Source organism: Tribolium castaneum, chromosome 9 (assembly GCF_031307605.1).
Source record: "Tribolium castaneum strain GA2 chromosome 9, icTriCast1.1, whole genome shotgun sequence".
NCBI lineage: Eukaryota > Metazoa > Arthropoda > Insecta > Coleoptera > Tenebrionidae > Tribolium > Tribolium castaneum.
Genome location: NC_087402.1, coordinates 10492566 through 10506526, shown reverse-complemented (window position 1 = coordinate 10506526; position 13961 = coordinate 10492566). Strand labels below are relative to the sequence as shown.

General features: G+C 34.3%; 1 protein-coding gene across 1 annotated transcript; it reads left to right on the top strand.

The window, feature by feature from the left end:
• The first annotated feature begins 297 nt into the window (after positions 1-297).
• Positions 298-13360, top strand: LOC661758 (uncharacterized protein). Its single transcript, XM_064358922.1, has 10 exons — positions 298-614; positions 670-1021; positions 3699-3890; positions 3947-4173; positions 4225-4629; positions 7585-8410; positions 8460-8675; positions 11897-12457; positions 12506-12802; positions 12850-13360. The coding sequence occupies exons 1-10, from the start codon at positions 433-435 to the stop codon at positions 13249-13251; spliced, it is 3660 nt and encodes a 1219-aa protein (XP_064214992.1). The 5' UTR covers positions 298-432; the 3' UTR covers positions 13252-13360.
• Positions 13361-13961: the final 601 nt, after the last annotated feature.

The following is a 13961-nucleotide window of genomic DNA, read 5'->3' as shown; positions in this document are numbered from 1 at the left end:
CAAGTGAAATGATTCGAAAACACTCTCTAGGTTATTAAAAGAAGAAACAATAGGTTTATGAGAAGTGGTTCATACAATTTCATTTTGTTAACTCGCTCCGCTTCAGTCTTCTCAAATCTTTCGTTATGAGTGTTAGCCATGGGCTGTGATGAGTTCTGTAGGTGCCTTTTGTGCCTCGAACTAAAAGGTTGTGAACCGAATTTGAAAAGTGATATCGCAGATAATTTCATTTTAACCAAACCGGGCGAAAATGAGACGACTAAATATACATTTTTCGGAATGGAAAAAGACGGTTGGTTTAACAATAACACACCCGAAGGCGATCAGACTGAGACCACGCAAAAGAAACACAAATCGGTGATTTACGTGAACGATGATTTGAAAACTGAAGTGGAAGATTCGATCACAATCAAGGAACAAATCGATGAATACATGACTCTCGATTCGATTGAAAACAGTCACGTTATTAACGTTATTTTCAAAAACACATTCTCGCTTGCGAGCCAAATCCTTGAAGATGTGCGGACTTGTAACGAGTATTACTCGGACTGTTCCGATGATTTTCCGCTCGGGATGGAAGCAGATATGTTAAAGTACTATTTAGAACAGCGAAGGTATCAAAAAAATCGATCTTTCGATGCCAAAAATAGAAAATCTGTGTTGTTACAGATTATCGAACAATTCGAAAAGCGATTTCAATCATCAAGGGGAGACGCCACGAGTCAACACTCCGGCAAATATCGACGAAGGGATGGTCTCACCGAAGCGCAAAGTCGAGCATTTCCAACACCTCTACATCGCAAATAATGTGAAAACGGCCACTTTCAACGAACAAACCGACAAAAACAACATTATCAGTAATAAAAATAACTTAAACAATGAGTATAAGAATAATATGGTCCCGGAACGGGACACCGATTCGAAGACTACCCCTGAAGTTGGGCTAAATCTCTCGCCTCAAGGGACCTCGAACTCGCGACAGCACCACCATGTGACAATCCAGGAGCTCCGCTTACAACAGGTACAGTCATAAATCATCGAAGAAAGTAAACTAGTTTTCAGAGAAATTCGACATTTGGTTTATTATTCTTTGAAATGATTTTTAAATTCATCTCGACGTTTCCATTCTTTGAGAGATTGAAATTTGTTGATATTTTTGCAAATGTACACCACATTACAATGAAGTTGATGTGTTTAGTAATTAGCCTCCACTTGTTTTAATTATCATTTTTTAATCGGATACAAGTTATTTTACAAGATTTGATCAAAAATCTTCTAAAATCTACAAAAATAAGGCGAAATTGGTGCTATTCTAATCGTTTTAGTTCATTTTTGTGCAAAAATAAACGAAAAAACTCAAAATTTTGTTATTGTTAAAAATGGTGTTACTTTTAACTTTTCAAGCCTCCTAGCTGTTAAATCACAAAATTATATCAACATTGATTTACAGTTTTTTGAACTAGGAATTCTTTGTAAAAACATTTTTCAGAACAAATTTTGTTAAAAAAAAACTTAATAAAAATCAACAAATTAATAAATCTAAGGCTACTAGTACAAAATTCTTTATGCTTTTCGAGTATTTTGGCACATTTTCCAGCCAAAATATATCTCATTTTTTGCAAAATTTCGTCAAGACTAAAGTAAAGGACAAAATTGGTAGTATTTTTGTTAGTTAGTTTAAGCACATTTCCTAAGGTCTAAACAAAACTTTTTCAATTACTTTTGTTAACACTGGCTCTAAAATCATGAGATTTAATGCAAATTGAAGTTGTTTTATCTTATTACAAGCGATTTAATTTAAACTTTATTTTGCAATAAAAAAGCTTTATTTGATTTGTTTTACTCGATTTTTTTCAAAATAAACCGAAAAACTAAAAAGTTATTTAATCGAAAAATGTGTTTTTTCTTTTCTTTCTTTTGAAGGCAGGTGAAAAATTACGAAATTTAGTCGAATAAGGCTATTCTTTCTCCTTTTCCAAATAATAGGATTTACAGCGAGTCGAGGAATTGTGGCTTTCAAAATTTTGAAAAAAAAACACGAGATTTCAACAAGCTAGACTGAAAATTATGTGAATTACGCGTTTTTCCAACTTTTAAACACACTTTTAAGATAAAACTAAATTTTTTTCAGAGAAATAATTTAGGAAAGAATTATATTATTTTAACCAATTTTCAAGCAGAGAGTCATTTATTGTCGAAAAACTTTTTGCAACTACCAATTTTGGTTAAAAGTAATAATATTTCTACCTTTATTAAGCATTTACGCACGGTTTAGAACCAAAATTTAATTTTTTCCCGAGATTTTGCAAAAAAGACCAAAAAAAAACATAATTTCATGCAAAGTTTCGTATAAAACTAACTGAAAAGTTAACCAATGGGTGTTGTTTTAGCCTTCTTCGAAACTTGTCGAAATAAAAAACTAGTTTTTTTTCAAAAAATTTAGCTAAAATTAGATGAGAAATCACCGAATGTTATGAGGACTCCTCATTTATTAATTTTCACGAATTGTCAAAACACACCTACAAATCACAAAATAAATGAAAATTGATGCTAGTTTCTCTCGATTTAGATCTTTTTTGAGCAAAGTTTCGTCATACTATGTCGAAACACCACATTATTGTTTTTGAGTTAGAATTTTATAAGAAAAATCACTCAATTAAGTTGAAAATTTCATAATCTTTTGCCTTTTTTGAATCTTTAACATTCGTGAATCACCGACGATTCACGATGAGTACCCATAGTGAATTTCACGAAAATAATGCACCGTGAATTCACAATGCAATCACGTACGTGAAAATGTAAATCACAGTCTATTCACGATGAGCGCCCACCATGAATTTCACGACAAAAATGCACTGTGAATTCACCGTGCATTCACGAACGTGAAAATGTAAATCACAGTCTATTCACGAAAAGCGCTCGTTGTGAATTTCACGAAAATGAGAAACCGTGAATTCATCGTGAATTCACGAACGTGAATTAGACTTAACAGATACCTTCCGTAAATCATCGTCTATTCACAATGAGCGCCCGCTGTGAATTTCCCGGAAACAATGCACATTGAATTCACAGTGAAATCACGAACGTTAACAAACGAAGCTTCTTCTCTCGAGAAATTGCCCTAACACTTGCAAAAAAATTACCAAATTTAATCGAAATTGATATTAATTTCCTCATTTCAGTCGATTTAGATCAATTTTGAATGTGAAACTCACTTATTTTGTAAGATCTTGTCAAAACACGCTTTTAAATGCCAAAAATTAAATGAAAATGATGTTACATTGCCTGTTTCACTATATGGTTGTTTTGAGCAAAATTTCGTCAAAAATAAGCTAAAAAATTAAAAAAATTGGTCGAACAAGGAGATAATCCTACTACTTCCAAGCTTTTAAATACGTTTTTGAGTTTCTTATTTAAATAAACCGGGCTGAAAAGTGGTCTAATTGGATCAAAAGTCAAAAATAACTTTTTTCAATTTTTTAGTTTATTGACAAATCTCTAATGCTGAGAATGGAGAAAGACGAGAAGATAATTATTTGGCAAAAATTGTCAAAAATAAGCCAAAGAATGGTCGAAGAATTTAAATGATCTTCAATTTTATTCATTAATTCGATTTTGCATCAACCGAATAAATTGTTATATTTGTCATTCAATCATTTCAAAAACGTTAACTAAATGTATTCACCACCTTTTTTTAGCAACAACGAACGCAAAATTGTAACAGTTCCTCCGACGAAAACCGTTCTTCAGGCCATGCTAGCATGTCCGATAATGGCACAAGTTCCCCTCGAGGAACAGATCGTCTAACGGCCGGAGTTATGCAAAAGTCGCTCAAAAATCGAGCTTCGGCTCAACACAATCGGGCAAGACATCGAGCTACACCAGCCAGGGTTTGTTTTTTAAAAAAATTCACCACAATAACATAATTATTGATAATTATGAGTAGTTGCATGTTCCCTGGACCGGAAGCGGAGGTCTTGAAGACATCAAATTAGCGCTACAACAGCTCACAATGCGCTCACACACTTCCTCAAGCACTTACTCTAGCATTAGTGCTGGGTCCGAGAGCTCGGAACCTGCAGTCAGGAGGCTAATGAGGCACTCCTCTCTCGAGACGATTAACACAAATATTACCAACGCTGATGAGTTTGTCTGGGTCGATTCGCATAATCGGTAATTAATCGCGTAAAAATTGGCAAAAACCGCATTTCGGTGATATTTTAGCCTCGTTGAGCTGCAGCACCTACCCTGGACCAACCACTGCATTTTGCGGGTGTTGCAAACGGGTCGCTTTCGCGACCATGTCTCCAGAGTCAGTGTTGAGACAATCCCCAGACTTTCCTACCTGCTTCAACGTGCGTTGGTTCGGATTGGACGCGAAATCCAACGCCTGTCGTCAACTTTGGGCATTTGCACCAAACACGACATCACTGTCTCCTTCCGAATCGTGCTTTGCCCCCCGTTGGCAGACTCCTGCATCAAAGCATCGCTCCGAGCCGCTGCTATGCTGGCAATGTCTGGGGACTGTGCCCTCAAACAGAGCAAATCGCTAAGGGCTGGTTTGCAATTCCATATCGGGAGGTTCCACCGCTGGATGACCGACATCAAACTCGCAAGATTTGTCCATGAGTAAGTCCCAAAAAAGTCTCATTTCTAATATCATTATAACTACGAGTAGACTACTAATCTGAGAAAACTAAAAAAGCAGTTATTTCGACAAAACTAAGACACAAAACTGAAAAATTTTAACCAAACATATGCATTCAATAAATAAATAATACATGGTCCGTATGCAAGCATAAAGCCGCGTGTGTATTAGAAAATACAATAATTATTTAAGCTGAACCTAACGGATCTGTTATTTATTATAAAAAAGGTTGACTCTGAATAAATAAATAAATACCTACGTGGGCGAGGAGACGAAATTAATGCTAGAAAATAGAAAAAAAAACATTGCCTCAAGGGATCATTGGGGAGAAGGGCGCAATAATGATAAACAAAAATGCATAATGAAAATAATTACGTGCTAAAAGCTGAGAAACAATGTCATTTTTGAATTATTTAATTTATTAATTATCCTTTACGATTAAAAAAATCTCGGAAAAAATTGGGATTTCATTTGAAATCCATGTTTGACAATTGACACTCGAAGAAGGTAAAAATTAAACAATTTTTAATCTAATACAACAATCTCTTTGGTGTTTGTTGACAAAATCTCGTAAAATGATCTTAAAAAAAGTTAATGTTATTATGTAAATTATTTGTCGGGACAGTTTAGACAGATTTACAATTAAAAGTCTTATTACGTCGACGTTTCGCCGGTTTTATTGTTGGCTTCTTCAAGACATAACATTAAAATTAACAATTACAAATTGTGCCCCCCTCAATATAAAAGCAAAATGGCGACCCTAATGAGACCAATGTGTCTCAAAATGTGAATTTTAATGTGTTTGTAACTGTTAATTTTAATTTTATGTCCTGAAGAAGCCGACTATAAAACCGGCGAAACGTCGACGTAATAAGACTTTAATTGTAAACCTATAATGAATCAAATTGGGTGATAACAAAACCTATAAAAAAGTTATATATTCGGCCCAATATGGCAATTTTTCGCTTTATTTTTATCGAAATTATGCAAAATAGTTGCGTTTTCGGATGAAACATTGTAATAGTATAACGCACAAAATGGTGAAAATATAGGTATCATTCTGGAATCTATTTATTGATTTTGCAGCCGTTTCACAAATTTTGCAAATACAGCGTTTTTGTCCACTTAAACACTCGTAAAATAGCTCCATTTTTGAACTTATTTTGAAATTTTTCGATTAATTTTTAACGAAATTTCACTAAACAACACTACTCTAAAGCACCCAAACGGGGCATTTTTGAAAGCAGAACGTGTTCATTCAACAATCACGTATTTATAACATTTATAGCGCAAATTTTTTATCCGATTTATGGATTGTGCAGTTAATAATCCAAAATTTTGCAAAAACTTCGGTTTTATCTATAAATGCTGAAAGAATGCAAAAATTGCTCGATGATTTGTTATTAATTTTGAGATTTTTTGCGTTTCTCTCTGAAACTGCAATTTGCTCAGAAAGACAAGATTAATCTTTGAGTCTTAAATTTAGTAATTTTTCGGCTGATTTTTAAGAAATTTTAGGAAACTGCGTTTTTGGATACAAAACGTGTTGATATATTAACAGTTACTAGTATTAAATTCAATTCATTTTTGATGAATTCGGTGATTTTTTAGCCAACAGACCAAAATTTGCCAAAAGTGCGCTTTTATCTCAATAATGTGCTTAAATAATGGGTGCTTGAAAATGCCAAAATAGCTCCATTTTTGACATTTTTTTTTTGAGTAAAACACAATTGAATAATATATTTCCGCTGATTCCTAGGAAATTTTGCGATATAATATAATAGCATTCTTGGATATAAAAACGTTCTAATCGAGGGGTAGACCGCAACCCAAAGTTTGTAATTCCACCAGATTTCCTTTTTTTTTGCTTTGAAATCCCTGATTTCCTTTATTTTGTGTACCGATTTCCCGTGCGGTTTACAATTTAGGGATTTTTTAGCAAAATTTTGAGAATTTTTGCGAAATAAACGAAATCATTGCTTTTCCAAAAATAGTAATACTAAATGTAAATTTAATTTTTCGGCTTATTTTAAACAGAATTCCTAAAAATAATCGCGTCTCTGGCCTGGTTAAACACTTGGTTCGGTTTAAAATGGAAAAAATAATAAAAAGTTTGACTTATTGTTTTAGTAACTTTTCATTCCACTCAAAATCACACTTAAGCGCCCGAAAAAGAAAAAAATTACATCATCATCTTCAATACATTAGAGGCGACTTTTCAACGCATTTCTTATTAAATTTTGTGAAATAAGTGAGTTTTTGATTGCGCAGCACCAGAACTCTTGAGAAAAAGGAGAATTTTTTCTTACTTAATTTCATGATCTTACAAAATCTGGCGAAAAAACTTATTTTTGACGTGTTTACACACTCGGAACAGACAGAAGTAACACAATTTTCTAACCAAATCGTCGATTTTTCGGACAATTTTGCAAAACAAATGATTTCTAAAAAAATTTGAATCACCTGGAAAAGGTCTAAATGCAATCTTGAGTTGTAGACTTATTTCGGACGAAATTTCTCAAAATAATCGCGTTCGTGGTTAAACAACAATTTAGATGACTTTTCGTCGTACTTTTGATTAACTTTTGGGTAATCATTCATTTTCAGATTGCTGGCTGAACAACATAGCCCTAAAACTCTTGAAAAAATGAAAATAATTTTTTACTTAATTTACGGTTTTCGCATCAAAAAGCTGACTTCTGACGTGTTAAAACGTTTGAAAAATAAGACACTTTCGAACCAATTTGCCAATTTTTCAAGCAATTTGACGAATTTAGCCCGTGCAAAAAATTACTTTATAATAAAGGCCTAGCGCGGCCTTGTCTACATACTTGGTTAACGTAGAGAAAACCTCAAAATTTTATATGGTTTTGAAGTTCCCACAAATATTTTATAGCAAAAAAAAGAAAAAATATTTTTTTGTTATGGAATTATAGATATGCAGCAGTGTACCTCTGCGCCGGCTTGGAGAACCTCCTCGAGGAGATCCTCCTCCAGTGTCTCCCAAGCGACTCGGAGGTGACCCTCACGGCCACCCTCCTCGAGCACGCCATTGCCAACAATGGAGACCTATGGGGGCTGCTGCAGCCCTACGCGCACCTCAACGCTGGGAGAATCGCGTCGGGAGCTTTAGCCCTCCCTCGATGGGCCTCTATGTCCAGTATCGGCTCCGGTCGCGATTCCCGAACTCCAGAACCCTCACTCATGACCACTTGTGTCGGGTCTTTGAAAGAGTTGCAAGATTTGATCAGTCGGATGCAACCCCGAGTGCCATTATGCCCCAAAGCAATGCGAACGCTTTTCTACTTTATGAGGTGTTCGCAACTGGAGCATGTCGAACAGGGCGCCAGTGCTGTCCAGGAGTTGTGCTATGAAAGAGCCTATGTTGTCCTCCCGCCACTTGTGGAGTGGTTGAGGGTTGCGACAGCTCACAGCGAGCACAGATTCGCGCCCCTTATCGATAAAGACGACGTAATGCAAGCTGCAAGACTCTTGTTACCCGGAGTCGACTGCCCGGTGAGAAATTTAGGCGAGGAAATGCTAAGAATCCGGAAGAACACCGGAAACGAAGACGATCATATTGAAGCTTCGAGGCAGATTCAGGTCGAACTGGCGTTCCGGTTGTTGTTGACCGGACGTCCGGAGCTGATACAACATGCCGTTTCATTGCTTCCGGTCTCGACAAGACTTGACACTTTGAATTTGCAAGGACACACAGCGCTGATGTTGGCTGCGATCAACGATGATGATATTGCCTTGACTGTATTTATTTTATTTTTTTGTTGAATAAATTTTTAGTAATTTGTTGCAGGCTTTGTTGGACGCTGGGGCTTCCGTCGATGTGGAAACCCCAATTACTAACCCCAATTTTAGCGCAGTGAACGGGGAAACGCAACATTGGACCGCTTTGACATACGCTGCCGCAAAAGGACATGCCCGCTGTTGCAGGATTTTGCTAGAAAGAGGGGCCAATGTTGAGGGCGGAGCACGATTAAGTGAAGATAAATGCACCCTAACCCCCCTTCAGGTAACTCGTTTATCAAGTATTTGGCCCAAAAGTCGTGTTTTTAACACATTCTTTGGGAGTAATTAACTCTCTTTCAACCATGGGAGCGATATGTTGTGGAACCAATCAGTTACTTCGGGAAAGGGTTGATATTTTGCAGCCGAAATCAAAGGCTTCAATTGTAAGCGATTTTTCAATGAACAAGTTAAATGTCAGGATGCGGCATCGCTTTACGCACTCAATAAATCGCGATTTGTAATTACAAAAAATTGTTGAAAGGGCACATCCCCTAACTTTTGGGGAATTTTGACTTAAAAAATAAAAAAAATCAACCAAAATTTGAATAGATTCAATAAATTTGAGTAAGAATTTAAAACATAAGTGTAAGTGGGCTTAATATTAACGCATTGTAATTGTATTTTGTCAGTAAATTCTTTGAAATATAATCTAGATTTTCTAAAAAAAGTTTTTCAAATTTACGCTCGGTCCTACTCAAAAGTAAAATAAACTTCAAATAATAGCAGTCATATTACTCATATTACTGAAACAAGTGTAAAAATAGCTACGTTTTATTAAAGTAATAAGTAAAGATTGATTTTATAATAAAATATCTTAGTAAATAAAGGAGACATTTAAAAATCTAAGAACCAGTTTCATAATCGAAATAAAGGGACTTTAAAGTTACTGTTGATTTAGAATGGGATTTTTTTCTAACAAATCTATAGTAATCAACACATTATAAACAACCTTTAATTTAATGCTCCTTAAAATTCGATTATGAAACAATAAAACTGACCCTAATGCCTGGTTGGTGACATTACATAGAACTTTTTGTTGATTTATAATGTAATTTTCAGAACTATCTTGAATTTAAAGAGAACTCAGTTTGCTATTTCATTATTTAAGGATATTACTGAATTTTAAAGAAAATCAACATAAAAAATAAGTTACAAGAAGATACATACTATTTACTGATTTGTTTGGATCAGATTCCAATTCTCGAAAATTGACGGAATTTGTTTGATGTTAGAATAATTAGACTTCTTTAACTATTGTGGAGCAATGTACAGTAGGTGGATTTGAAAATGTCATGCCAATAAACCCCGGTTTGGGATCGGTAGGTACTCCGACCGCAAACATCTGTGGCTATAAACTAAATATGGGTACAGGAAATAATTTTACTTTTCAATTTGAATTCAACTACGTAATATAAGATCTAATTTTAGTAATTTTAAAAATCACTATTATCCGTTTCAAAACTATAAAAACGCCAACGTCGCATTTTACCGAATTATTTTTTTAAATAACATTGATAAAATTGGAAAATAGTTATTAATGATTAAATCTCTCATTGAATACATTAGCTATTATTTTTTTGAAGTGCCTGAACAATTATTTATAACAACAAATTTTGTGAGAACCTTTGACGTTGGTCTTTTTATAGTTTTGAAACAGCTAATTTGTTAAAATCCCGTTAACCCAATAATTCTATTTCCAATAGCAATTATAAAGAAGGTCGTTTAATTCTCATTGTGAAATAAAATTAGTCTCGAATTAAAAATTAATTAATTAATTAAAAAAAATTGAATGCCTCTAAAGGCCTGTTTATGAGGTGTGCACTTTAAGAATTATTCTACCTATTTTGATACTTGTTCTTCAATGATTATTATTATTTTTTTAACAAGAAATGGAATATCTTAAAAGAAAATATGGCTCCAGCTAAAAACTAAACTGTTTTCTTATTTGCATATTTGTATCAGAAATTGTTACAAAAAGGGATGCAATTAGTTTTCGCTGAACACAATAGAGAGAACAAATTTATTTGGCAATGCGAATTAAATAATATTTTTATTAAAATTGGTTTCATCGGCTAAGGGTTTCGACGATTAAATTTATTTGAAACATCAGATCTTCGTATTTGATCAACTCTTGGAATCAACAAATAATAATAAAATTTTCATTTTTGATTATTTATTTTATCAATACGAAATAAATGGCAATTGTAATTGGAATCAGATTGATTATTAGTTGCATCTTTGAAATTTCAAATTTTGAATGGTGATTTGTATTACAAAGGTGTTAAGTGCTACAAATTTTCAAAGTACGACAAAAATGTTTCCCTTATCAATAAAAAATTGTCCTTTTTTGAAATTTGTACATTTTTCATTATTTTCTGATTTATATTGTCATAGGCAGAGACGGTCAAAATTAATATTAATATTATTATTAATAAACTTCAAAAACTGTGAAATACATATTGAAAAAAAGATTGAACAACTAAATCAAAAGGCAAAGGTATTATTGATGAATAAAAACTAACTTTAAATTCCAATAAATACGAACGTAGTTGTAAGTCTTTGAACACCAAAGAATATTAAAAAATATATTATAAAATTAATTATATTAGGACATAAACTGAAATAAAAAATAGATGTGGAATGTTTCCTAAAGTTCGTTAACTAATAAATCGAATAAAAATCAGAGAGTTGTGCTGTTTCACCACTTGAACATACATTTTATTTCATTTGTCGCAAGTCATCTTGATCTTATATAATCAAAAAATTGTTTTAACGCATCTTCAAGTACTCTGCTAAAATACTTATGTTTTTTTATAACTAATATATAATCCTACAGAAATCAGCGTTTCCTATGAAATCTTTTATTTTTCTCTTTGTATGTGAATTTTTATTAAACAAATTCTGAATTTGTTTTTTTGAGATATAGTAAAAATATACCAAGCGATCATTTGAATTTATAATTCGAGTAGGCTTTATCAGTTTTTTAACTTGGATGAAAACGCCGATTGTGATAATAATTAATCGAGCTGAAGACTTAAATAAAAAAAAATTAAAGGTAATATTCAATTAGAATACATTTTTTCACTCAAGTTTCCACTAGTTTTTCAATCACAAAGCACAAAACCACCAACTCTAATTTTAAATTTATAAATTCAAATGATTGCATGATACTTTTAGCAGACTCACCTTAAATTTAAAGACGTCATATCTTGGAGAGAGAATAAAATGAATGAAACTTACAATTCAAATTGCTCCGGATTTTTGGACTTAACAGTCTGAACTCTTGTTTAAAAAATTATTTGAATTTATGAGCTAGCGGGGGACTGTTTGTTCTTTAACTTGATTTTTTAGATATTTTAAACTCAAAGAGACCGTGAAGTGTTAAGAACAATTATGAATTTGATTATTCACACATTGAAGAAATTAATTAAAAAAATGGTTTAGGTGGCGTGCGGAACCGGCAATTCGGAGGTGGTTTCGCTCCTACTGGCCCACGGCGCGCACCCCTTTTTCTCCACCCAAATCAAAGACTCCCTCTGTTACTCCGCCTCAGCTCAAAGGGGTTGCTACAGCGCAATTTCCGTAGCTGCAGCCCATGGCCAAAGAGCAATCTTGCAGAAACTACTAGCACAACCCTTAATTCCTGTAAACAAAGAAGTCTTGTCTTTGGAGGAGATTCTAGCTGAGGGAACCACACCCAACTGTTCCTCTTCATCAAACTCGACGCCTCACTTTACGAAAACCCAAGTCAAGTCGTTGCAAGAGGCCATGTATCACAGCGCCGAGAACAACCACTTGGACATTACGGTGGAAATCAGGGCTTTGGGGGTCCCTTGGACCCTCCACTGTTGGATGCACTCCCTGGGGGCCGCTCATGAAGCGCGTCTCGACTGCGTCATCGACCAGCTCTTGCAAGACTTCCTGCAAGTGTGCCCCGACGATTACAGCTCGCAGTTTGTGCAAGAGTGTCTCCCCCTCTTGTTCAACATTTTCAGATACAGCAAAGTATAAATAAACGTGGTTAATACGCGGTCTAATTTTTTATTGCAGAAGGAAGGGACCACGTTGTTGCTAGCCGATATTTTTTCGACTTGCTTTGGCTGGGAGCCGATCAAACCGATCAAAAACTGCGTCCCTTCGGCCACTTCGAGCTCGAGAATTGACCCGAAATATGTAAATAATCCCGAACTGAGCGATGTCACGTTCCGAGTGGAGGGCCGCTTGTTTTACGCGCACAAAATAGTCCTAGTGACTGCCAGCTCAAGACTGAGGTCCATGTTAAGCTCGAAGCTGTGTGAAGGGGGCTTACCGACCGTTCAAATCAACGATATCAGATACGACATCTTCCAGGTAATTTCCCACTTGTTTACAAACGTGTTTTTACAGAGTTTTTGTAGATTGTGATGCAGTTTTTGTATCAAGGGGGTTGCCAAACACTAGAGCCGGCTCAAGACGATATTTTGGAGCTAATGGCAGCGGCGAATTTTTTCCAGCTTGATGGTTTATTGCGATATTGCGAAAGTCGGTGTGCTTCTATGTTGGCGTTAGATAATGTTGTTTCAATGTATATTCATGCTAAAGTGTACAATGCTGTTCAGTTGTTGGAGTATTGTCAAGGGTTTTTGTTGCAAAATATGGTCGCTTTGCTTACTTACGATGACTCAGTTAAGAGACTCCTCTTTGCGAAAAAATTACCGAATCATGATGTTCTCGCAGGATTGTTGAATACGCTTCAAAACAGGATCAAGACACGGAAAACGCAAAATAATTTTAAGCTCAATCAAAATCTGTGTAAATAAATTATTGTTATCCCGATTAGTTAAGATTATTTATATATTTATTAGTGTTGCCTTGTTATATCATAGGATTTTTATGTTTATCGTAAAATAAACTAGGTACTTGCAAAAATGATTTTTTTACTTTGCGTTATTGCATTTACATTTCATTAAGACGCTTATTACAACACGCAAATTTTTATTAGTAAAGGTTGGTAACTCTATCAATACTACAACAAAATTTATCACGTCCAAAGGCGGGTTCAGAGAGCTCAAGACCCCCTTCAAACTACAATTATAATTTTCAATAAATAATACATATAAAATATTAATACCCAAATGTTTTTACATAATAACATTAGAACTTTTTTAATACACAATTATTAATAAATTATTATTACTTAATAAAATATTATACGAAGAATCTCCATATAGAGTTGTATTTTATGTTTGGAAGTTCATTTTTACTTAAACAACTGTAGGTAAACATTCCGTTGTAATTTTTTATGGGTCTTTTATTTTAAAAGAGTGTTTTGTCAATAAAATCCTTTTATTTCATACTAAGAAAAAATATTATAATTAACAACATGTAAATAAAACCCGACACACCAAACCTTTATTTAAAAACACTACGCGTTTCAACCACAAAGTGGTCATCCTCAGGTGAGAATATAAACTGTTTATATTCTCACCTGAGGATGACCACTTTGTGGTTGAAACGCGTAGTGTTTTTA

Excerpts from the sequence above, each read along its gene's own strand:
- LOC661758 (XM_064358922.1), top strand. The coding sequence starts at position 433 with ATGACTCTCGATTCGATTGAAAACAGTCACGTTATTAACGTTATTTTC. Across the intron at positions 4,174-4,224 it reads TGGGTCGATTCGCATAATCG|CCTCGTTGAGCTGCAGCACC; the intron begins GTAATTAATCGC and ends GTGATATTTTAG. Across the intron at positions 4,630-7,584 it reads CTCGCAAGATTTGTCCATGA|ATATGCAGCAGTGTACCTCT; the intron begins GTAAGTCCCAAA and ends ATGGAATTATAG.